The sequence below is a fragment of the Eubalaena glacialis genome, chromosome 2 (genome assembly GCF_028564815.1).
Source record: "Eubalaena glacialis isolate mEubGla1 chromosome 2, mEubGla1.1.hap2.+ XY, whole genome shotgun sequence".
In the NCBI taxonomy this organism is placed as follows: Eukaryota; Metazoa; Chordata; class Mammalia; order Artiodactyla; family Balaenidae; genus Eubalaena; species Eubalaena glacialis.
In genome coordinates this window covers 140,090,304-140,117,269 of record NC_083717.1, presented here as the reverse complement: position 1 = coordinate 140,117,269, position 26,966 = coordinate 140,090,304, and the positions used below count along the sequence as shown (strand labels likewise).

General features: G+C 37.0%; 1 protein-coding gene across 1 annotated transcript in view; it reads right to left on the bottom strand.

The window, feature by feature from the left end:
- Positions 1-1,067: 1,067 nt before the first annotated feature.
- The window catches only part of LOC133084700 (transcription elongation factor 1 homolog), a 64,526-nt gene continuing 38,627 nt past the window's right edge, over positions 1,068-26,966 (bottom strand). The window contains exon 2 of the mRNA XM_061181478.1: positions 1,068-1,400. Coding sequence (XP_061037461.1) covers positions 1,068-1,400 — 333 coding nt within the window. The remainder of the gene's footprint in view (positions 1,401-26,966) is intronic.

Below are 26,966 nucleotides of genomic sequence, written 5' to 3'. Positions count from 1 at the left end.
TGTGTTTCTCTGACTTATTTCACTTAGCATAATGCCCTCAGGTTCCATCCAGGTTGTTGCAAATGGCAAGATTTCCTTCTTTTTTATAGCTAAATAATATTCCATTGTATATATACATACCATATTTTCTTTGTCCATTCATCCATTGATGGACACTTAGTTTGCTTCCATGTCTTGACTATTGTAAATAATGCTGCAATGAACGTGGGGGAGCAGATAACTTTTCAAGTTAGTGTTTTGTTTCCTTTGGATAAATATCCAGAAGTGGAATTTCTAGGTCATATGGTAGTTCTATTTCTAATTTTTTTGAGGGAACGCCATACTGTTTTCCCTAATAGCTGCACCAATTTACATTCCCACTAACAGAGCACAGGGATTCCCTTTTGTTTATATCCTCATGAACACTTGTTATTTCTTACCTTTTTGATAATAACCATTTTTGTGTGTGTGTGTGTGTGTGTGTGTGTGTGTGTGTTGGCTGCTTTATTTAAGGGCTGGTGACTGACAGCTATCCCCAACCCAGCCCCTCCCTCCTCTACAAAAGTGGCCAAACATGAAAACAGGCCGCTCTGCCAGGGGGCCTGTGGGGCTGTGGCTTGAATCCCAGGCCACAGGCCTTGGAAGGCAGGGAAGGAGGATGGGCAGTCAGTCCAGTTCAAATGGACAAGTGCTGATGAGGTGAGGGAAGATGCTATAGAGTCCTGAGGCAGCCTCTGCTGGGCTTGCCCTCACCTAGGATGTCAGGACACAGGTCCCTGGAGGAGCCAAGACCCCAAAGCCAGGGGGCCACGTGCCAGAGGAGGGAGCAAGTCAAAGGCTTTTGGAGCCAAGGGAGGCAGTTCAGGACCCTGGAGCCCAGCAACCCTTCAACACTACCCCATGCCCACGAGGACACCCCCACAGTCACACCTGCAGCCACACACACACTCACACCCACACCCACACCCATGCCAATTCCACATACACACAGGGCTGCAAAGGCCCTGGACCCACACCCTGGACCCTGGAATGTCTCTGGATTGGTACACAGCAGGTGAGGCTGCCAAGAGGGTGGGTCCTCTGCATTGCTAGTGATTGGCTGCCTCGCAGGAATCTATCCAATCGCTGTACACGTCCACTGGTTCTGACAGATAAGTGATGGGCGTCTGGGATTCTTCTAGGCACATGGTACAAGAGATGACTCCAGTGTTGCAGGCCCGGTCCATTTTCATGTCACAAGACTTCTTGTGGTTGCAGAAGGGGCAGGTGAACTGGGCATCTAGGGAGCCTGTCATCTTCTTCTTGGGGGGTGGCTTCTGTTTTGACTTTCTGCGCACCACGTCTGCAGGAGGGCAAACCTGCACTTGCTGACCCTCGTTGCAACAGCCTCGTTCACCCGGGAGACAGTGACTTCCAGCTCCCTGCAGAAGCCGATAACAACCATTTTGACAGGTGTGAGGTGATACCTCATTTTGGTTTTAATTTGCATTTCCCTAATGATTAGTGATGTCAATCACAATTTCATGTATCTGTTGGCCATCTGTATGTCTTCTTTCGAAAAACGTCTATTCAGATCCCCTGCCCATTTCTTAATCAGATTATTTGTCTTTTTTGCTATTGAGTTGTATGAATTCTTTATATATTTTGGATATTAACCCTTTATTGGATATATGATTTGCAAATTTTTTTTCCCATTCCATTGTTTGCCTTTTCATTTTGTTGATGGTTTCCTTTGCTATGCAGATGCCTTTTAGTTTGATGTAGTACCACTTGTTTATTCCTGCTTTTGGTATCAAATCCAAAAAATCATCACCAAGACCTATGTCAAGAAGCTTATAGCCTGTTTTCTTATAGGAGTTTTATGGTTCCAGGTCTTATATTCAAGTCTTTAATCCATTTTGAATTGATTCTTATGTATGGCCTAAAATAGTCATCCAGTTTCATTCTTTTGCATGTGGCTGTCCAGTTTTCCAAACACCATTTATTGAAGAGACTGTCCTTTCCCTATTGCCTATTTTTGGTTCCCTTGCCATAAATTAATTGACTGTATATGTGTGGGTTTATTTCTGGGCTTTCTACTCTGTTCCATGGATTTATGTGTCTGTTTTTATGCCAGTACCATACTGTTTTGAGTAATATAGCTTTGTCATGTAGTTTGAAATTGCAGCACATAATGCCTTTAGCTTTGTTCTTTCTCAAGGTTGCTTTGGCTATTTGGGGTCTTTTGTGGTTCCATAAAAATTTTCAGATTGTTTGTTCTATTTCTGTGAAAAATGCCATTGGAATTTTGATAAAGATTGCATTGAATCTGTAAATTGCTTTGTGTAGTATGGGCATTTTAACAATATTAATTCCTCTAGTCCATGAGCATTGAATAGCTTTCCATTTTTTTCTGTTGTCCTCAATTTCTTTCATCAATATCTTATAGTTTTTTGAGTACAAGTCTTTTACCTCCTTGGTTAAATTTACTTCTAGGAATTTTATTCTTTTTGATGCAATTGTAAATGGGATTGTTTTCTTAATTTCTCTTTCTGATAACTTGTTATTAGTGTAGAGAAATGTAACTGATCTTGTATATTGATTTTGCATCCTGCAACTTTACTGAATTTATTAGTTCTCAAGAGTTTTTTGGTGGAGTCTTTTGGGTTTTCTATATATAATATCATGTCATCTGCAAATAGTTACAGTTTTACTTCTTCCTTTCTAATTTGGATGTCTTATACTTCTTTTTCTTGTTTGATTGTTTTGTCTAGGGCTTCCAATACTGTGTTGAATAAGAATAGTGAGAGTAGGCATCTTTGTCTTGTTCCTAATCTTAGAGGAAAAGCTTTGATGTTAGCTGTGGGCTTGTCATATATGGCTTTTATTATGTTGAGGTATGTTCCCTCTATAACCACTTTGTTGAGAGTTATTTTCATCTTGAGGTGGTCAATATGGAGATGTGAAATTTTTATACAGAGTGCTTTTGCTATGTTGTGGCTTTGCCAGGACTTGTGTTAAAATTGCTTCTATGTCTAAGGAAAGAAAACTGCCTGCCTATTGGTTTGTCCTGGTGCAGGATAGGAGATAAAATTGGTTCCTATCAAAGATTTGGTTGTTGTGGGTATTTTAAGATTTGGAGAAATTATAGGACTGTAGTAAAAATAGATCCCCCATGGATATTATTACCAAACATGTTTGTTTTGCCTGATGCACAGCAAACCAAAAGGCTGAGACACTGAGGTTTGTAGCAAAGAGAGAGTTAATTGGTAAGGCATCCAAGTGAGGAGATGGGAGAGCAAGCCTCAAATCTGCCTCCCCTAAGGCAAGGGGCTTGTTGTATTTGTGTATAAAGAATAAAGAAGCAGGGTGGTCTGAGTCACGGGGAGTGTGGGGAGCTTGGGGAAAAGTGATTGGAAAAAAGTGCAGTAATCATTGTTCTGCACAGGCGTAACTCAGCTACAGGCCTCTGCACATTCAAAAGGTCACTGAGCAGACACCCTTGCACGTCCAGCTGGAGGGTCAGTGGGCCTATTCAGTCTTAACCAGCTCAGCTGGGACTTGACACAGCTGACTCTCAGCTCAGCTTGTGCTAGACACAGGTGACTCCACATTCCTGGAAAATAACTCAGGCAAACATCTTATTGTTTGGGTTCTGTGCTGCTTGGAGGACATATAAGTCTTAAAATGACCTTAATTGGTAAGGACAGATGAAATGGATTTAACCCAAGATTTCATTACATTTTGAACCATGTGTATCTGTGGAGTACAAAATCTCGTCATGCATACCTTTGACTACAGCCACAGAAGTCTTCCTTTAGACAAAGTTGTGATCCAATTTTGTCTAGAGAAGAGCAGAGATTATTCATATTCCATTGTTTGTAAAGTTACCTGTTGTTTTCTTTCATTAGTTTGGTGACACTCATTTTATTTGCATTTAAATATTTTAAGCAACCTAAGCACAGATGTACAAGTAAAGATGCGTTAAAATGAATTTCTTGATATCCATTTTTTCATGGATATCAAGCAGAAAAGTAGAACAAAAGCCCCCAAAAAGCAAAAAATGACTTTTGCTTTTGTGATTTCTTTGAAACTTATCTAACATGCATGTTCTGTAAAAACAGTGAACAGTGGAATAACTTGAGATGGTGGCTAGATTTATTTAATACTTTATGAAATCTTTATGAACAATCCAAGTATAATTGTTCAGAACATGTGTATTAAGTTGATGTAAGTGGAATAAAAGTTTTATGAATGAAAAAAAAACTAGAAACATGAACTCTCAATTTTTCTTTTACTTTATTCTTCAGTTTAATTTTAATATTAAGGAAGTACATTTTATGTTTTTTGGTGTCAACATTTATCTTAGAAGATGCTTTCATCGTTTTTCTCATGCTTTCAGGTTGTTCTTTTGAAACATGACTGATTTTAATATATACTTTCCACCACTCTTTGCATTTGTTGTATTTATCGATTTACAATGCTTTATAAATTTTAGTTATTTGTTCTAACAAAAATAACTTTAGTATTGCTCATATAGGATCCAAAAATTGTCTTATTCGTTGGTGAGGAAATGAACATGTGAATATCCTAGAATATCTTTAAGAAATAAATACTAGAAGATAAAGTCAGCAGAATTTTTAGATCTTTATAAGATATAAATGTCTTTTCTGTTGAAGCCAGAACATTGGTAGTAACAGCAGCAGCTAGAGGGGGCCAAGAGTCCAGTAGGTCAGTGATCTCACTGGGGTCACAGAGTGTTCTAAATCTGGAGTCAGAGTAGAATATGAAGAATCCTGTCCTAAGCATATGAATTTGTAACCAGAAGTGACTGAGTTGCAAAGACTGACTAATTTTGGGCAATAAAGCTAGCGTCATTATATTTTGGATGATAACTTTCTGAAACTATGTTTTAAATATTTAAGTATAAGCATAAGTTTTTAAATTGCACTTTGCTTTATTGTGCTTTGCAGATACTGCATTTTTGACAAATTGAAAGTTTGTGGCAATGCTGCATTGTCAGACAATGGTTAGCATTTTTTAGCAATAAAGTATTTTAAAATTAAGATATGTACACTGCTTTTTAGACAAATTACTATTGCATACTTACTAGACTACAGTATAGTGTAAACATAAGATTTGTATGCACTGGGAAACCAAAAAATTCATGTGACTTGCTTTATTCCAATATTAGCTTTATTGTGGTGGTCTGGAACTGAATTTGCAATGTCTCTGAAGTATGCCTGTATTTATTGACTGATTAACAACCTTAGCTTTTTATTTTATGAGATGTTGGGGGAAAATCTCTGAGTTGTATTTGAAGAATTTGATCTACTTTAAGAGAAAATTCATACCTTACAGTACATTTTAGTTGGTAGGTAAGATATAAATAAATATCAGAGAGTTTTAATAAATTAAAAGACAGCTTTTACTACAGATTAATATTGGACCTTATAGTAGAAATAATTTTATAATGAAATACGTATGTATCTGTGAGAGGCTGAATATACAAATGGAATATGGCCAGACCATAACTAAAACATAGAACTCTGATCCACATCCTTAGTAGCAGCCAGGCAGGGAAACCAAACCACAACCTCTGTAGCAATCAGCCCCAAAAGGCAAAACTTGATCAATAACTGCCAACTTCCCTAATTTTTGCCCTGCTTCTAACTTCAGACCAACCAGAGGAAATGAAACATGCTTCCCTAGCCAATCACATAGGGTGCCCTTCTTCTAAGTTAGCCTGTCTCCAGATTCCTCATGCTGACAGCTTCCATTCAGGGTATACCTGAAGCCTTTTCTTTTTTCCACTTTAAAGTTTTACACTTCCTTTACTGCCTTTAAATCCCTGTCAAATGCAAGTGACGGTGATGGACTCTAGTTCTGAATAAAAAGCCTTTGCTTGTTCACATACAGGTGGTCTTCACTTATTTATACAACTGGAAATGTAAATGTATGGAATATTGAGAATTATAAAATCCAAGCTATATCATCTAAGATTTTAAAATAACAATTTCAGGGTATAGATTACTTCGAGTTAAATCTCATGATGGTAAAAATTTGCTAACTCTCAGCTAGAAATTGAGAAGCAGTCAATTCTAATTTACACACTAGCTTTCCAACAATTTCTTGATTTTGAAATATGGATTTTCACATCCACACTTTTAAAAGTAACTGAGATCATCTGAAAGTTATTTTAATATCTAATTTATAGTGGTCCTTTGATTCATTAACCCGGGATAATACCTGGTGATTTAAAGTTTTATCCAGAAAAGAATTTTGACTTTCAGTTAGTTGGTAAGGAATATCCAATATTTAGATAAGAAATTCAATTATCTTTTCATAGAAGCCAAGATGATTAGAATCAGAGAGCCAGAGGCAGTATGCTGTTTCATTTCAACATATACCTAAACCAATTCTGTTTTTAAGTATATATTTTATTTCAAGAAATTGGATCTGCCTTGAGATCCATAAACTCACACTATTGCATTCATATTTATTGCTTTTAAAGTAATTATTGTACTAACTAATACATTAAATTTGTTCTGTTAAATATAGGAAGGCCTTAACTTTATAAAAATCTCCCTGGAGTTTTCTCCTGGACTATTATTTAGTTATGTTCAAACACAAATTATAATAGCCAATAACATAAGAATGTTTCTGGAGGGCTTTTAAAGAAGAAAGAAAAATGAAAAAACACCTGGTAATGTGTATTTCAGTCAGGAAATCCAAGGATTCACTAGTGGTTTTCAACCTTTTCTAGCCTTTGTAATAGTGATAAATACAAACACATATAGTGTTTATTATGTGCCAATTATTGTTCTAAGCACATTATAGGTATGAACTCACTAATCCTTATACCAATTCTAGGAGGTTAGTGTAATAATTCCTTAACACTTCCTTTAGATTTATAATTTTTGTGACCTAAATCAATGGCACTTATATTTTAGATATGAATGTAATTTAAAATTAAAAAGAATGGGAAAGAGTCACAGAGTTTTTTCACGAAGTAAAGTTATAAGAACTACGCACCACCATCAACACAACTACTATCTACTGTTATCACTTTTTCATTGAAAACAAATATTTAACATCAAAACAGTGAGCCTAAACTCAGAGTAAAGAGCACTCTTACTGAAAAATAATTTGCTTTATGGAAAGCTCATTTTATTCCTTATTTTTGTCAGATGTTTACATGGATCAATAAAAGCTTTATTGACAACCAAAGACAATCTGTGGTTTTACTTGAAAAATAAATTAGAAATTTTAAAGGGTCTGACTAGTTGAAGCCAAAAACAGTCAATCCTTTGTGAATGATACTAAAAACAGTCAAATTTCCCAAGTTTTGTGTGAATAAATTATAAATTAAAAATCAATTGGCTGGTTGAATTCTTTACTTTTTAATTTTTTTTTTTTTTTGGTCTAATGACTGAAAGCAGTGTGAACAGTAATAGAAAAAAAATAAAGCCACACAAAGAAATGAATGCTCATCCATGCTCATTTGTCTGTAAAATTGTGAAATAAATGTGTTTTGCATATTGAGCAGTCAGTTTATTTTCCTCATGCCTGCCATTAAGTTATATGGTTTCTTGATCTGTGAGTTAGCACTTGGTTTTCCAGGGTCCTCTACTTTGACTTTAATGTCACTACATCCTTGGGAATAGTAAGCATCACATTTGAAGCTCCAGGGATTTGGTGCCTGTCTGTAGAGCATACAAAGCATAACTCAATGTTTTTTTTTTCAAGGGTGTAGCTTTCAAGCTGTGTTAATTTGTTATTTGGTTGCCACACTGATTTTTTTTCTTTTATTAATTATATCTTCAGCTCTTTGGTTGGTCTATAATAGGGACATATTGATTATTCTTGTGGATGAGTAATTGAAGTATAATAGTTCCAAATTCTATATCCAGAAATCAGGAAATAGCTAATAACTTGAATCAGTGTCAAAATGTACATTATTGGTTGAATAGAGTTGGATGATAATTCAACTCTGCAAAGGGATAAATGATCACTTGAGAATAACATAAGTACTGGATTAATGTCTTATTGATTTCTGAAAAAGAATGGAAATGTGGTCATGTTTTCTGCTTTTAAAGAGGATGTTTCTTTGGGGGAGGTTATTTTGATCACATTAACACCTTAACCAAAGTAATCAGAAAGTGACATGATTATGTGGCTATCAACTAGCAAACTGTTACTCAAAAATAACTGAAACAATATTGTGAGTGTGACTATGGAAATACCAATTAGAACAAGTGGATTTGGTTGGTGATTCATATATAGAGTTCATAGAGGAAAACATCCTAGTAAAAATAGTTTTATACCACATAGCAATATGTTTGATCTCAGATATTTCATTTTATTTGAAAAATTAGTTTAAAATAATTTGTAATAAAACATACTGTAATGGGCTGAATTGTGCCCCCCCAACAAAAAAAAGATATGTCCTAACCCTAATGCCCAGTACCTGTGATTGTGAATTTATTTGGAGAAAGGGTCTTCACAGATACAATTAAGTTAAGGGTCCCAAGATGAGAGCATCCTGAATAACCCAGGTGGACCCTAAGTCCAATGAAACATGTCTTTCTTAGAGACACAGGGAATAAAGCCATGTGAAAATGGAGGCAGAGATTGGAACGATGTGTCCACAAACCAAGAAATGCCAAGGAATCCTGCAGCAACCAGAAGCTAGGAGAAAATCATGGACAGATTCTCCCCCAGAACTTCAAGGGTCAGCCAATCCTGCCAGCACTGATTTTGGACTTCTGGCCTCTAGAACTGTGAGAGGATATTTTTTGTTTTTTTAAGCCATCAAAATTGCTGTAATTTGTTGCAGCAGCTCTAATAAACCAATACATACACTTATGCAGAGACTAAAATGTCAGAAAATTGAAAAACTAAAATAAGAAAGTAGTTACATCATATTGAGTCAACAAGAGCTAAGTAGAGAATTAACTCTGAGTCATCCCAACTTTGATCTCATATCTATATTAACAAGCTTAAATAAAATTAATTGAATTTGCAACAACTCATGATTTCATGTTACATTCCAAAATCATTAAAGATAGAGGAGTAATACAAATGAATACAGTGAAGTCCAAATTTATAAGCAGAAACTGATTAAAAATGAAAATTAATTTGGAATCCAACCATTTAAAATATCTAGGGAAAATACTTCCTGAAACATAAATATTTAGAGGGAAAGTCACTTGGGAAACCTTTAAATGCTTAAGCAGAACATGAACGGTACTAACCAAATGTGATATTAATTGCTCTGAGCTTAAATAGCTAACAGCAGAACAACGATCTTTATGCACAAAGTCTTTCTAGTTTTCAGTCAATTATTGTTTGTATTATTAGTAAGCAATTTCATCATCTATGCTATAGTTATTTAAAATCAAGTCAAAAAGAATTCCATCATAGTTTGGGGAGATGTTTTTATGCCTTAAGTTAGGCTGACTCATAAAAAAATGCTCCAAAATTTATCTATTTAGACTTAACCAAATATCTTTTTAAAAGAACAACTAACTGACATAATTTAGGTCATAATCCTCTTAAAAATATTTTAGAAAAAGGTTACGTTGTATTAAAAGAAACTCTATCCAAATTATATAGAATCTGGATGGTTACTGTCATTGCCAAGTATTATCAAAATAATTGTATTCATATAAATGTCAGAATTTTAAATCCTTCATAAGCTTCACAGAACATAGAGTTCTCACTAAACAAACAAACTATGGCATCAAGTCAAGGGAATGAAGAGAATTGAAATCTCACTTTGGATAAATGTGTAGTTAATTACTGTTGACTGATTAATTCAACCCTTTTATTCCTATTCTAAGCTTTTCTTATTTGATATTAGAATATATAACAAATGGAGTTTCAAGAATATATTTTGAAAGACACTGTGTCAAAGTAAAGTTTATCTCCTGATGAGATTTTTAATTAATTAAAGTTCAATAGAAGTTTAATATGAAAAAAAGTTACTGTAAATATGTTTGGTAATGCTACAATTTGTTCTGATGTGCTACTGAGTAAAACAAGTTTGTAAGGCAATATGAAAATATGTTTTAATAACTGAAGTTTTCTTCATCACCTTGTATTAAGCATATTCTGTAAAAGTTTTTAAGTTTTATAAATTTTTATTGCAGATGAAAGTAGGTATTTAGAAAGGGTATTGGAGAGGTATGTTTTAATGGTTTATCAGTTTTAGATTTGATTCCTTGTCCTACAACCTACAATACTGAATAAGCTAATCAATGTAATCACATACTAAATGAAGCAGATTAGGTACTCAATAAATGCTATTTATTATTATTTATTTTTTAAAATTTATTTTATTTAAGTATAGTTGATTTATAATATTGTATTAGTTTCTGCTATACAGCAAAGTGATTCAGTTTTATGCATATATATATATATTCTCTTCTACATTCTTTTTCATTACGGTTTATTGCAGGATATTGAATATAGTTCCCCATGCTATACAGTAGGACCTTGTTGTTTATCCATTCTATATATAATAGCTTGCATCTACTAATCCCCAAATCCCAATCCATCCCTTCCCCACTCCCCCTCCCCTTTGGCAACTGCAAGTCTGTCCTCTATGTTTGTGAATCTGTTTCTGTTTCATAGATAAGTTCACTTGTGTCATATTTTAGATTTCACATATAAGTGATATCATATGGTATATGTCTTTCTCTTTCTGATTTACTTCACTTAGTGTGATAATCTGTAGGTCCATCCATGTTGCTGCAAATGACATTATTTCATTCTTTTTTAATGGCTTAGTAGTATTCCATTGTATATATGTAGCACATCTTCTTTATCTGTTAATCTGTCAATGGACATTTAGGTTTTTTCCATGTTTTGGCTATTGAGAATAGTGCTGCCATGAGCATAAGGGTGCATGTATCTTTTTGAATTATAGTTTTGTATGATTATATGCCCAGGAGTTGGATTGCAGGATCATATGGAACTCTATTTTTAATTTTTGTGAAGAACCTCCATACTGTTCTCCATAGTGGCTGCACCAATTTACATTCCCACCAACAGTGTAGGAGGGTTCCCTTTTCTCCACACCCTCTCCAGCATTTATTATTTATAGACTTTTTAATGATGGTCATTCTGACTGGTGTGAGGTGATACCTCATTGTAGTAGTTTTGATTTGAATAAATGCTATTTCATTTTTTCTTTATTCATCTTTCCTAGATGTTCTAAGTTTTTTGGAGTTGTACCCATTCTCTCCTTTTAATATCTGAAAAAAATTGAAGATATTAGTGGATTTTAATAAACCTATTGATTATTAAAAATATATATCATATCTTTTTAACCTTATTTATTAAGTAGAAAATTGGCATGGATTAGAGTTCATGTGTGCTCTTAAGTAGTAGGATAAATAGCTGGGTATTTCTGATATTTTCCTGACTGATGTCAACATCAGGTTGGAGACATTTATAAATATCTTTGCCTTAACATTCCTGACCTCTTCAACTCCATTAACCTTCACCTTCATGCAATTTCAACAACCCAGTCCCATGAACACACATTGAATTTTGTTATCTTTTAGAATTGCTATTTTTCAAAATTTTTAGAAACATAGTGTTTTTTTGCCTACCACTTTCACTACTATTCCCCCACTTAATGGAATCTTTGATCTCATGGAGACTCCTAAGTCCTTAATCACCTGACTACTTATTTATAATTATTTTTACTAATTTTGGGCCTTTCCTACCTTCACTTTCTTCTCATATTCAAGCATATCATATGCTCAATATGAGCCAACGCTGTTTTTATTACAATCAATAGAACAGTTAAGTCTTTTTAAGGCAAAAACATTAATAACTACAGGAAAGGCAAGGTTTAGCTGGTGCTCATGGAGCACTGGAAATGGATGGTTTATTCAATAAATGGTTCTAAAACAATTGGCTAACTAGGATGGAAAACAAACTAAAATATTAATTTAATTTATATTTTATTTTTTACATGGAAAAACAAATTTATAACTCTAAAAGGAATTACAGAAACATTTTAAAAAATAAAATCAGGGTAGAGAAGAATTTCTTAAAGGACAAAAAGGGAAATATTTAATATATTTCACAACCTTAAATTTTTTTATTTATATATATCTGTACCACAAGAAATATTATAAACTCAGTTCAAAGCAAGCTGTAGATTAAATATTTGTAATGCATACAAGTGATAAAAAGTTGATAACCAGAGTGTGAAAATAATTTCTACAAATCAATAAGAGAAAACAAAAACAATGGAAAATGGGCTAAAGAACATTGTATCAGTCAGGGTTCAATAGGAGTCATATGGTACATTCAAAAGGGGCTTTGACGAGAGTTCAGTACAAGGACTGTTTACAAAGGTAAGGACATGATTTAGTAAACCAACTAGGAATAGACTAATTCTGTAGGGCCAGCAGAAGAAGAAAGAAAAATGAAGGGGGGAAGAGAGAAGTTATCAGAACACAAAAAGAATAAGAGCATCATGTGACAGGAGATGTAGCCCTTGGCAAAGGAACACAACCAACCCACGGCAATCTGCAGGGGGAATGCCAATGGGACAAATATCCAATATCACTCCCTTCCTAATCTCTGAGATTTTTGCTAATGGCTCCAATGGGCAAAGCCAACTGGAAGCCAGAGGGCATGGAAGCCAGCACCTAATTTGCACAATTAAATCTCCAATTAAGGATGTCAAATCTAAGTTTCCAACAGCCTAAATTTTTGCCCAGATGGGTGATAAGAGGGATTCTGTTACAAATAGGTTTTAAATCAAAGGGACTGATTTGGGTGTATGTCGTTAATAGGGTGTTAGGTTGTTTGCCAATTAAAATATCCATGGCTGAGGATATTACAGAGTTCCAGCATTTGCCTATAGGCAGGCCCTCCAATTGGACCAGTTACTATGGGCCCTTTGCTTCAGTAGTTAGTTTGTTTGGTGATGGGCAAGACAGCAAGATCTCTGAGTGTTAGAGATTATATTAACCAAACTGAATGAAATGGAGAGAGAGAGAGACGAGAGAACTTAACCACAAGCTAGTTAGGTTGAGAAATGAAAGGCTATAGAGTGGTGAAAAAGAAAGACATTTTGATGGGGAGGGGCAAGATGGCGGAAGAGTAAGACGCGGAGATCACCTTCCTTCCCACAGATACATTAGAAATACATCTACACGTGGAACTGCTCCTACAGAACACCCACTGAACGCTGGCAGAAGACGTCAGACCTCCCAAAAGGCAAGAAAATCCCCACGTACTTGGGTAGGGCAAAAGAAAAAAGAAATAACAGAGACAAAAGAATAGGGACGGGACCTGCACCAGTGGGAGGGAGCCGTGAAGGAGGAAAGGTTTCCACACACTAGGAAGCCCCTTCGTGGGCAGAGACTGCGGGTAGCAAAGGGGGGAAGCTTCAGAGCCACGGAGGAGAGCGCAGCCACAGTGGTGCAGAGGGCAAAGCGGAGAGATTCCCGCACAGAGGAGCGGTGCCGACCAGCACTCACCAGCCCGAGAGGCTTGTCTGCTCAGCCGCTGGGGCGGGCGGGGGCTGGGAGCTGAGGCTCGGGCTTCGGTGCTGGCGAGAGGGAGTCCGGGAAAAGGACTGCAGCTGCCGAGGAGGCAAGAGACTTTTTCTTGCCTCTTTGTTTCGCGGCGCGCAAGGAGAGGGGATTCAGAGCGCCGCCTAAACGAGCTCCAGAGACGGGCGCGAGCCGCGGCTATTAGCGCGGATCCCACAGCAACAGGGACGCAGAGGGAAAAACGGAGAGATTCCCGCACAGAGGCTCGGAGCCGAGCAGCACTCACCAGCCCGAGAGGCTTGTCTGCTCACCCGCTGGGGCGGGCGGGGGCTGGGAGCTGAGGCTCGGGCCTCGGTCGGATCCCAGGGAGAGGACTGGGGTTGGCTGCGTGAACACAGCCTGAAGGGGCTAGCGCACCACAGCTAGCCGGGAGGGAGCCCAAGAAAAAGTCTGCAGCTGCCGAAGGGGCAAGAGACTTTTTCTTGCCTCTTTGTTTCGCGGCCTGCAAGGAGAGGGGATTCAGAGCGCCACTTAAACGAGCTCCAGAGACGGGCGCGAGCCGCGGCTATCAGCGCGGACCCCAGAGACGGGCATGAGACGCTGAGGCTGCTGCTGCCGCCACCAAGGAGCCTGTGGGCGAGTGCAGGCCATTCTCCACACCGCCCCTCCCGGGAGCCTGTGCAGCCCGCCACGGCCAGGCTCCCGTAATCTGGGGACAACTTCCCCGGGAGAGCGCAAGGCGCGCCTCAGGCTGCTGCAACGTCACGCCGGCTTCTGCCGCCGCAGGCTCGCCCCGCCTCCTCCGTACCGCTCCTTCCCCCCAGCCTCACTGAGCCAGAGCCCCCGAAGCAGCTGCTCCTTTAACCCCGTTCTGTCTGGGCGGGGAACAGACGCCCTCAGGCGACCTACATGTAGAGGCGGGTCCAAATCCAAAGCTGAACCCCGGGAGCTGTACGAACAAAGAAGAGAAAGGGAAATCTCTCCCAGCAGCCTCAGAAGGAGCAGATTAAAGCTCCACAAACAACTTGATGTGCCTGCATCTGTTGAATACCTGAATAGACAACGAATTATCCCAAATTTAGGAGGTGGACTTTGGGAGCAGGATATATTAACTTTTCCCCTTTTCCTTTTTTTGTGAGTGTATATGTGTATGCTTCTGGGTGAGATTTTGTCTGTATAGCTTTGCTCTCACCGTTAGTCCTAGGGTTAGGTCCGTCCGTTTTTTTTTTTTTTTTTTTTTACTTAAAAAAATTTTTTTTCCCTAACAAATGTTTTCTTAATAATTTTTTCCTTATTTTCTATTTTTAAAAAATTAAAAAAACTTTTTTTAATAAGTTTTTTCATATTTTTTATTTTAAAAAAATTAAAAAATTTTTTTTCTTAATAAATTTTTTCTTATTTTTAGTATAAAAAATTAATAAATCTATTTTTAAAAATTAAAAAAAATTTTTTTTTCTTAATAAATTTATTCTTAATAATTTTTTTCTTATTTTTTATTATAATTGCTTTATTTTATTTTCTTTTATCCTTTTTCTTTTTTTCTTTACATTTTTTCTCCCTTTTATTCTGAGCCGTGTGGATGAAAGGCTCTTGGTGCTCCAGCCAGGCATCAGGGCTGTGCCTCTGAGGTGGGAGAGCCAACTTCAGGACACTGGTCCACAAGAGACCTCCCAGCTCCACGTAATACCAAACGGTGAAAATCTCTCAGAGATCTCCATCTCAACATCAAGACCCAGCTTCACTCAACGACCAGCAAGCTACAGTGCTGGACACCCTATGCCAAACAACTAGCAAGACAGGAACACAGCCCCATTCATTAACAGAGAGACTGCCTAAAATCATAATAAGGCCACAGTCACCCCAAAACACACCACCAGACGTGGACGAGCCCACCAGAAAGACAACATCCAGCCTCATCCACCAGAACACAGGCACTAGTTCCCTCCACCAGGAAACCTACACAACCCACTGAACCAACCTTAGCCACTGGGGACAGATACCAAAAACAACGGGAACCACGAACCTGCAGCCTGTGAAAAGGAGACCCCAAACACAGTAAGATAAGCAAAATGAGAAGACAGAAAAACACACAGCAGATGAAGGAGCAGGGTCAAAACACACCAGACCTAACAAATGAAGAGGAAATAGGTAGTCTACCTGAAAAAGAATTCAGAATAATGATAGTAAGGATGATCCAAAATCTTGGAAATAGAATAGACAAAATGCAAGAAACATTGAACAAGGACGTAGAAGAACTAAAGAGGAACCAAGCAACGATGACAAGCACAATAAATGAAATTAAAAATACTCTAGATGGGATCAATAGCAGAATAACTGAGGCAGAAGAACGGATAAGTGACCTGGAAGATAAAATGGTGGAAATAACTACTGCAGAGCAGAATAAAGAAAAAAGAATGAAAAGAACTGAGGACAGTCTCAGAGACCTCTGGGACAACATTAAACGCACCAACATTCGAATTATAGGGGTCCCAGAAGAAGAAGAGAAAAAGAAAGGGACTGAGAAAATATTTGAAGAGATTATAGTTGAAAACTTCCCTAATATGGGAAAGGAAATAGTTAATCAAGTCCTGGAAGCACAGAGAGTCCCATACAGGATAAATCCAAGGAGAAACACACCAAGACACATATTAATCAAACTATCAAAAATTAAATATAAAGAAAACATATTAAAAGCAGCAAGGGAAAAACAACAAATAACACACAAGGGAATCCCCATAAGGTTAACAGCTGATCTTTCAGCAGAAACTCTGCAAGCCAGAAGGGAGTGGCAGGATATACTTAAAGTGATGAAGGAGAAAAACCTACAACCAAGATTACTCTACCCAGCAAGGATCTCATTCAGATTTGATGGAGAAATTAAAACGTTTACAGACAAGCAAAAGCTGAGAGAGTTCAGCACCACCAAACCAGCTTTACAACAAATGCTAAAGGAACTTCTCTAGGCAAGAAACACAAGAGAAGGAAAACACCTACAATAACAAACCCAAAACATTTAAGAAAATGGCAATAGGAACATACATATCGATAATTACCTTAAATGTAAATGGATTAAATGCTCCCACCAAAAGACACAGACTGGTTGAACGGATACAAAAACAAGACCCATATATATGCTGTCTACAAGAGACCCACTTCAGACCTAGAGACACATACAGACTGAAAGTGAGGGGATGGAAAAAGATATTCCATGCAAATGGAAATCAAAAGAAAGCTGGAGTATCAATTCTCATATCAGACAAAATAGACTTTAAAATAAAGACTATTACAAGAGACAAAGAAGGACACTATATAATGATCAAGGGATCGATCCAAGAGGAAGGTATAACAATTGTAAATATTTATGCACCCAACATAGGAGCACCTCAATACATAAGGCAAATACTAACAGCCATAAAAGGGGAAATCGACAGTAACACAATCATAGTAGGGGACTTTAACACCCCACTTTCACCAATGGACAGATCATCCAAAATGAAAATAAATAAGGAAACACAAGCTTTAAATGATACATTAAACAAGATGGACTTAATTGATATTTATAGGACATTCCACCCAAAAACAACAGAATACACATTTTTCTCAAGTGCTCATGGAACATTCTCCAGGATAGATCATATCTTGGGTCACAAATCAAGCCTTGGTAAATTTAAGAAAATTGAAATCGTATCAAGTATCTTTTCTGACCACAACGCTATGAGACTAGATATCAATTACAGGAAAAGATCTGTAAAAAATACAAACACATGGAGGCTACACAATACAGTACTTAATAACGAAGTGATCACTGAAGAAATCAAAGGGGAAATCAAAAAATACCTAGAAACAAATGACAATGGAGACACGACGATCCAAAACCTATGGGATGCAGCAAAAGCAGTTCTAAGAGGGAAGTTTATAGCAATACAAGCCTACATCAAGAAACAGGAAACATCTCGAATAAACAACCTAACCTTGCACCTAAAGCAATTAGAGAAAGAAGAACAAAAAAACCCCAAAGCTAGCAGAAGGAAAGAAATCATAAAGATCAGATCAGAAATAAATGAAAAAGAAATGAAGGAAACAATAGCAAAAATCAATGAAACTAAAAGCTGGTTCTTTGAGAAGATAAACAAAATTGATAAACCATTAGCCAGACTCATCAAAAGAAAAAGGAAGAAGACTCAAATTAATAGAATTAGAAATGAAAAAGGAGAAGTAACCACTGACACTGCAGAAATACAAACGATCATGAGAGATTACTACAAGCAACTCTATGCCAATAAAATGGACAACCTGGAAGAAATGGACAGATTCTTAGAAATGCACAACCTGCCAAGACTGAACCAGGAAGAAATAGAAAATATGAACAGACCAATCACAAGCACTGAAATTGAAACTGTGATTAAAAATCTTCCAACACACATAAGCCCAGGACCAGATGGCTTCACAGGCGAATTCTATCAAACATTTAGAGAAGAGCTAACACCTATCCTTCTCAAACTCTTCCAAAATATTGCAGAGGGAGGAACACTCCCCAACTCATTCTACGAGGCCACCATCACCCTGATACCAAAACCAGACAAAGATGTCACAAAGAAAGAAAACTACAGGCCAATATCACTGATGAACATAGATGCAAAAATCCTCAACAAAATACTAGCAAACAGAATCCAACAGCACATTAAAAGGATCATACACCATGATCAAGTGGGGTTTATTCCAGGAATGCAAGGATTCTTCAATATACGCAAATCAATCAACGTGATACATCATATTAACAAATTGAAGGAGAAAAACCATATGATCATCTCAATAGATGCAGAGAAAGCTTTCGACAAAATTCAACACCCATTTATGATAAAAGTCCTGCAGAAAGTAGGCATAGAGGGAACTTTCCTCAACATAATAAAGGCCGTATATGACAAACCCACAGCCAACATTGTCCTCAATGGTGAAAAACTGAAACCATTTCCACTAAGATCAGGAACAAGACAAGGTTGCCCACTCTCACCACTATTATTCAACATAGTTTTGGAAGTGTTAGCCACAGCAATCAGAGAAGAAAAAGAAATAAAAGGAATCCAAATCGGAAAAGAAGAAGTAAAGCTGTCACTGTTTGCAGATGACATGATACTATACATAGAGAATCCAAAAGATGCTACCAGAAAACTACTAGAGCTAATCAATGAATTTGGTAAAGTAGCAGGATACAAAATTAATGCACAGAAATCTCTTGCATTCCTGTATACTAATGATGAAAAATCTGAAAGTGAAATTAAGAAAACACTCCCGTTTACCATTGCAACAAAAAGAATAAAATATCTAGGAATAAACCTACCTAAGGAGACAAAAGACCTGTATGCAGAAAATTATAGGACACTGATGAAAGAAATTAAAGATGATACAAATAGATGGAGAGATATACCATGTTCTTGGATTGGAAGAATCAACATTGTGAAAATGACTCTGCTACCCAAAGCAATCTACAGATTCAATGCAATCCCTATCAAACTACCACTGGCATTTTTCACAGAACTAGAACAAAAAATTTCACAATTTGTATAGAAACACAAAAGACCCCGAATAGCCAAAGCAATCTTGAGAACGAAAAATGGAGCCGGAGGAATCAGGCTCCCTGACTTCAGACTATATTACAAAGCTACAGTAATCAAGACAGTTTGGTACTGGCACACAAAACAGAAATATAGATCAATGGAACAGGATAGTAATCCCAGAGATAAACCCACACACATATGGTCACCTTATCTTTGATAAAGGAGGCAAGCATATACAGTGGAGGAAAGACAGCCTCTTCAATAAGTGGTGCTGGGAAAATTGGACAGGTACATGTAAAAGTATGAAATTAGAACACTCCCTGACACCATACACAAAAATAAACTCAAAATGGATTAAAGACCTAAGTGTAAGGCCAGACACTATACAACTCTTAGAGGAAAACATAGGCAGAACACTCTATGACATAAATCACAGCAAGATCCTTTTTGACCCCCCTCCTAGAGAAATGGAAATAAAAACACAAATAAACAAATGGGACCTAATGAAACTTAAAAGCTTTTGCACAGCAAAGGAAACCATAAACAAGACCAAAAGACAACCCTCAGAATGGGAGAAAATATTTGCAAATGAAGCAACTGACAAAGGATTAATCTCCAAGATTTACAAGCAGCTCATGCAGCTCAATAACAAAAAAACGAACAACCCAATCCAAAAATGGGCAGAAGACCTAAATAGACATTTCTACAAAGAAGATATACAGATTGCCAACAGACACATGAAAGAATGCTCAGCATCATTAATCATTAGAGAAATGCAAATCAAAACTACAATGAGGTATCATCTCACACCGGTCAGAATGGCCATCATCAAAAAATCTGGAAACAATAAATGCTGGAGAGGGTGTGGAGAAAAGGGAACACTCTTGCACTGTTGGTGGGAATGTAAATTGATACAGCCACTATGGAGAACAGTATGGAGGTTCCTTAAAAAACTAAAAATAGAACTACCATACGACCCAGCAATCCCACTACTGGGCATATACCCTGAGAAAACCATAATTCAGAAAGAGTCATGTACCAAAATATTCATTGCAGCTCTGTTTACAATAGCCAGGACATGGAAGCAACCTAGGTGTCCATCATCGGATGAATGGATAAAGAAGATGTGGCACATATATACAATGGAATATTACTCAGCCATAAAAAGAAATGAAATGGAGGTATTTGTAATGAGGTGGATGGAGTTAGAGTCTGTCATACAGAGTGAAGTAAGTCAGAAAGAGAAAACGAAATACAGTATGCTAACACATATATATGGAATCTAAGGAAAAAAAAATTTAAAAAAAAGGTCATGAAGAACCTAGTGGCAAGATGGGAATAAAGACACAGACCTACTAGAGAATGGACTTGAGGATATGGGGAGGGGGAGGGGTGAGATGTGACAGGGTGAGAGAGTGTCATGGACATATATACACTACCAAATGTGAAATAGATAGCTAGTGGGAAGCAGCCGCATAGCACAGGGAGATCAGCTCGGTGCTTTGTGACCACCTAGAGGGGTGGGATAGGGAGGGTGGGAGGGAGGGAGATGCAAGAGGGATGAGATATGGGAACATATGTATATGTATAACTGATTCACTTTGTTATAAAGCAGAAGCTAACACACCATTGTAAAGCAATTATACTTCAATAAAGATGTTTAAAAAAAAAAAAAAAAGAAAGACATTTTTTCTCATTGACATAGGACACATTTAAGATGTAATAGAGAGTGTGTATCCCATATGTAAGCCTTATGAATTTGGTTCATGAAACAGATATTGGCTATTCTGAAAAGCCTTACATTATATTCTGTGTTTATAAGCCACATCCAGTCTTGCTGCAAATAATGGTGTCAACCATAGATAAATTAGTAAAACTCTTGGATGCACTGCTGATACCATGTTGCCATATTATCACCATGATATGTGATCTAAGTTATTTTTTCCTACTCATCTACCATGGGATCTATCATATGCATTACACACAGTGTTTTGATGCCTGAGAATCTTTCTGAACTTATGGGACTTTGAATGACCTGGACCACTATCCACCCCTGTGATGAAGACTGAGTCTTGTGTGGAAGCACCCAGTTTCAGTAGGGAACAATAATAAAATAGTACCTCATTGGCCAGGCCGTAGTAACTGCCATTGTTTAAAGAAAGCTGCATTATAGTGGAGGTAACCGTATGGCTTCTTAGTTACCTGATTGATATGCATGCCTGTGAACAGTGCACTTAAAACACTTGGAAGACACTTTAGCATCTTAGTGCAAAATCCTTCCATAAAATATTTTTAAAATTAAATCTTAACATGATACTCTATAGAGATTATTCCTGTGGCTGATTAATTACATACTCTTTGGGGGACAGAGGAGCAGTTTCTTTGAATAGTGGTTAAGCATGTAAAAATATTAGCTGTGCCTTAAACTTTTCTTTAATTGCTTAGAGTACTATCAGTTTGTGTGACACAGAGGGAAACAAAGCGAGAGATTTGCTTTAAAACAAACAACAAAAACAAATCTTATTCCTCCATGTAATAGGCATAATATGAGCCAGAATTAGCATAAAACTTGCCAACTGCCCTAAGAAGAGAACTTCTCCAGACTATAGTAAAATCAGGTTAGAGTAAGTCATTCCATCTGCAGGACTTGCTAAAGATATCAGTGGAGATTTCATCTGTTTTGAGAGAGAAAGGGTAGGCTTCTTTCATGGGGTTTCTTATGAGAACCTAGGAGTGTTCTTCAGCCTCTGTTTAAAGTTGGAGGTACAATAAAAGAAGAAAAATTAATAATTATGCTACTTAGTGATATGCTAGTTAGTGTTGACACTAGTTAGTGACGATACTAAGGGGTAATAGTATCCCTTAGTAACCCCAATCTCCTCCATGCTATTACAGATATAGAGTGTTTCAATTATTGGACTTGTTACAGAATCTTAAGATTGGAAAGGGCCTTAAATGATCATCTAATCACACCAACAAGTTGGTGTTTGAATAATTTTTATAAAATTCCTGATGGGCACAGCCCAACCTTTGCTAGAATACCTACTATGAAAGGGCATTTATCTATTACCTTCCAAAATTGCCCACTCTTATCTATGACTAGGTTTGATTTTAGATGCTCTCTCTGTGCATATGTCTCCATACAACTTCTATTTAGTGCTCTTGGTTTGATCTATATGAACCATAATAAAAAATGTCAACTCTATCTTCCACAGGAAAGCCTGTCTATATTTAATGTATCATGATTTTTGAGGTTTTTTTTTCATCTTGGGCTGAATCTTCTGTACCACATAAGAAGTGAAGCTTATGGGTAGGGCTTGCCTTTAAAAAGTTGTTTATCAGGTAGTATTTGTCTTTAATAACACCTTTCTAGAGCATTTACACTGGTACATCTTCTTCATCCCAATAAGTGCCGTGTTCCACTTAAAGTACAGCCTTATTGCCACTTCTCATCAACATCTCCATCCATCCCAGCATTCACTGAGCGGTGAGATGGTAACATCCTTTTGATACTAGCTCTCCTATCATCAATTATTATTATTTATTTTATAGCTGTGCTTGTGTTTCTATTTTATATTGAAAGGTCTTAAGAGTGGGGAAAAGATGCATTTTTATCTGTATCATCCTCAATAATCATCTTCATCATTGCAATAGCTAACATTTATTACCTGCTTACTGTGTGACAGACCATTTTCTAAGCCTTTACATGTATTAACATTTCAAAATAACCTCATGAAGTAGGTACTAGTGTTACCCACATTTTACATATGAGAAAACTGAGGCATAAGAAGGTCAAGAAATTTTCTCAAGATTACATGCATCATAAGTGTTGGAACCATTATTCGAACCTGTGTGGTCTGGCTTCAGTGTTCAGTATCATAACCACTCTGTTACACTGTCTTCTACAATCTAAAACCTTCACTGGCTCTCAACAGACTTTCCCTGGATGAGTTCACCTGTGCCCCTGTGTTTAACTATCACTTAGATACCGGATCTATTATCTTTTGTGCTTCAGATCTTTATTTTGAACTGTAAAGTGTGCGACTCTATATGGAAGCACTATGTCCAACTTGATCTATCCTAAAATGTGTTCATCATTTTCCATTCAAAACCCTGCCTTCTCTTGTGTCCCCTCCTTTCATTAAATGGAATCATCATATATCAGTTTGCCCAAGCTAGAGATCTAGACTTCCTCATAGATTCCTCCTATTCTCATGCTCTAGCACTTCCAATTAATCTCAGAGTCCTATAAATTCTAGTTCTTCAATATCTGTCTAATCAGCCCTCTCCTCTCAATTTTTACTGTGATTACTTTTGTTCACAATTTTTCACTTGGAGTATTGTAGCTTTAGCCTCAGAAAAGTCCTCTACTCAAATGTTGCTCCCTTCTAGTGGATTTACCACAGCACAGCCAGGGAATTTCATAACATAAAAGTGATACTGTCATGTATCTGTTTAAGATGCTTAAATGCCTCCACCTCCCCCTTTCAGGATAAAAGACAGATTCTAGCAAGTCATAGAAACCCTTCATAATCTGGCTTTGTTCACCTTTCCAGTCTTACACGTTGTCATATATTCTTAAGCAACCTGCTATACACTGTTTTCTCTGCCTAGGATGACCTGACCCTCATGGCCTGTCCTTGACCAGTTCTTGTCTATTTATTGAAGATTAGTTCAAATGTCACCTTCCCTTGGAATTGTTCCCTACAGCCATCTACACTCCAATATCTGATTAATTTCCCTCGTCGCTCTGTTATGTACATCTATGCTTTTTCTATGTGATTTCAGCAGCATAGTAATGGTTGATTTTTACATTTTCATTCTGTTTACCTCATAGTCTGTGAATTCCTTGAGGGCAAGTATTACATTTGCTGTTGTTGTGGTCCTAGTATTTAGTGCCTGGGAAATAGCAGACCTACAACAAAACTTAGCTGGATGAAGGTCAATGATGCCTCCCAGTCTATTAACAGAAATGAGAGGGCCTACGTCCAGGATGGGAAAAGGTTCATCCATGTGCTAGTTCTCACTGTTTGAGGAGCTGCCTGGAGCATAGTGTTGACATGGATTCTAAGGCAATGTTTAGGCTCAGTGGAAGTGTATTGGAATTTATTACTGGTATTTATTATGGGGGATAGGGAGAAGTGGCATTTGCCTATCTTAATACCGCTCTAACAATATTTTTCATTAGGATTTGCCTTCAGATAGGAAATCCTCAAAGCCTGTGAAGACATTAATACTCCCTGGAGTTAATTTTTAAAAATAATGACATCTTTGGGACTTGTTCCAAGGGCTGGAAACTTGCCTTTGTCCTTCAAATTATACCAATTCTTCAAAAACTAGGAAGCAGCATAGTATGGTAGTTAAGTCCCAGGGTTGGGGTGTCAGGCAGTATTAGCTTGAAGCTCTATTTTACTACTTATTACTTTCTTGACCTTGAGCAAGTAGCTTAAACCTTTCTGGCCTCAGTTTCCTCATCTAGAAAATGAGAGTAATAGTGCTAATATCTACTGTTATTATAATTCTACCAAACCTCTACCAGAATAGTTCTAAACAAGTGTGTCCTATATAGAGACTTAAACCAAATACAGAGCATTACAGTTTAAATCTAATTACATGTGCCATTGGTAAGTGTACTCAGGTTATATAGTGTAGGACTTCACCAGTGCCTTTATGTAATGCAGAGTGTAATTGATTCACAGTAGAGCTAAATAATTCTAAGCAAGTCAGTTTATACTCTGAAATAGGCAAATAATGGTAAGTATCACTATTGAGTTCCTTCTGAATGCTCGGCATTATTTAGGTCCTTTATACATCTGCCGAAATATGTGTAAAAGTCTTAGAAGAGTGTTTGACACATTAATAAATGTGCTACTAATAGTATTATTTATAATCTTCACAAAAACTAAACAGAGAAGGTGAATTTATTTGATGCTGAGATATATGTTAAACTATTCACTATAGTTAGCAAAGGCAGAGTCAATCCTTGTATTTACTGAGCAATTCATATGTGACAGATACTGATTCTAACTTTAATAATCTCTGGATAATATCTTACCCCAGGTAACCGTTATGGGACTATGCGATAGTTCCAAACATTGGTGAATGACCACAGTAATAGTGCTCGGGTTAAGTTGAATATAATGACATGTTACTAAGAAGAGTTAATAATGCAAATGCTTTTCCAAGGAGGAACTTGGGGATACAAGCTTATCGTGGAAATCTCATCCTGTGGCCACTATCCTAATACTGGGTTATATAATATTATACTATTACTAATTTCTCACAAAGATCAGTATTTTAAGGGAGTGTGAAATTATTAGAAGGAATGTATTTCTTACCAAATTAGATAAGATGATAATTTCTTGATTTTACCAGGAGAGGGGAAAAAGACAGCTTTAGGAAATCTGAACCTATCCTTTAAAGCCAAATTTCTGCATAACTGAAAGTTACCTTTGAAAGGGTTCGGCCTTAAGAAAAGCTGAACATTTGATCATGCAGGCACCAAGCCCGTGATGCCTCACAACGCAAGTGTTTAAACCAGGCTTCTCAAAACAATAATGAAGTGTGTTTAATAGCTCTTTTATTTCATTTTGGAGTTGTTAAAAGAATATTAAAGTCAAATCATGGAAATGAGACTCATCTGTATAAGTACATTTAAGTTGGGATTACATAGAGATGAGTTTTCTAAAAGTATCTCCACTTCTAAGCGTTTGAAGGTGGTTCTTAGTCACTTACCCCAAGTTAAACTTCATTGCATTGGGATCAGGCTTTTATCCTTTATTTTCAGTAACAAAAATCACACCCAGCAGTGCGACAGCTAAGGCAGCCCTGGAAATTAAGCATTTTGCTGAGGAGAAGGAAAACCTTGTAAGTAGCTTGGTTAAGGTTTTTTTTAAGCTTATTTTTTTTGTAGCTTTTGGTGGTTTTAGGACTACTGGGCCGTGCAGCTGAATGTGCTGCAGTGGCTAATTTAAAGTTCTAAGGGAATTTAAAGCAGCATGCATTTATCATCACAGATAGGTTAAAAGGTTTTTAAAGTATTCTACTTATTCATAGGCAGCTGGAATCCAGGAGGATTGCATATCTGCTACGACTTCAGCAAATATCATTCCCAATTTGGCCCTTAAAGACCAGCACTAGAAATTCTTTACACGCTTCCTACCTAGAAATAGACGGCAAATTTTGTGGCAACTTTAGCTGTGAACTCTTCGTTTCAGGGCTCTACATCTTCATTTTAATATATATTGTTGTTTTTATTTGTATGCCCAAGAAATACTAAATTCATGGTGGCTGTGAATGATATGGATCATTGTAGCTCCCTTTAAACTGGGACTACTTATAGCATGTAAGAACTCGTGACCACAAATTACATCAGTGTAGTTTTCACTACTTTCAGTTCTCCATATAGGCCACAGTAGATTGATTTCTACAAAAAAAAAAAAAAAAAATTTACTTTTGGTGGTCTCGCTGCCATATATGAATATGCATCCTATAAATATATTGTCTAGGCAGTGCACTGTATTGATATCAATACTGCCTCTTTATTCAAAACGAGAATGGTTTAACACATGTAGGCATGTGTAAGAGGGAAAAAAAGATGTCACAACAGAGGGGTCCTTCATATAGCAGAGACATTGCTGTCCCCTGATGTCTTATATAAATCCTGCAGCCTCAGACCTACTGTAGATATATAATGACATGTTATCAAAACCACACCATTGAGTTAAAATGGTCGATGTCAAACTAATTCTGCCTCACCAGGTATTTCTTCCCATTTATAATACCCTTTTTAAAATAAAACGAGTCCAACAATTCAGATGTGTATATAATAGGGATGATATACAATTGTACTTCAAGCTGACTGCAAGCAACCTGTCAAAAAACAAAGCTAAATTCTGAGTAATAAAATCCATCACATGATTGATAT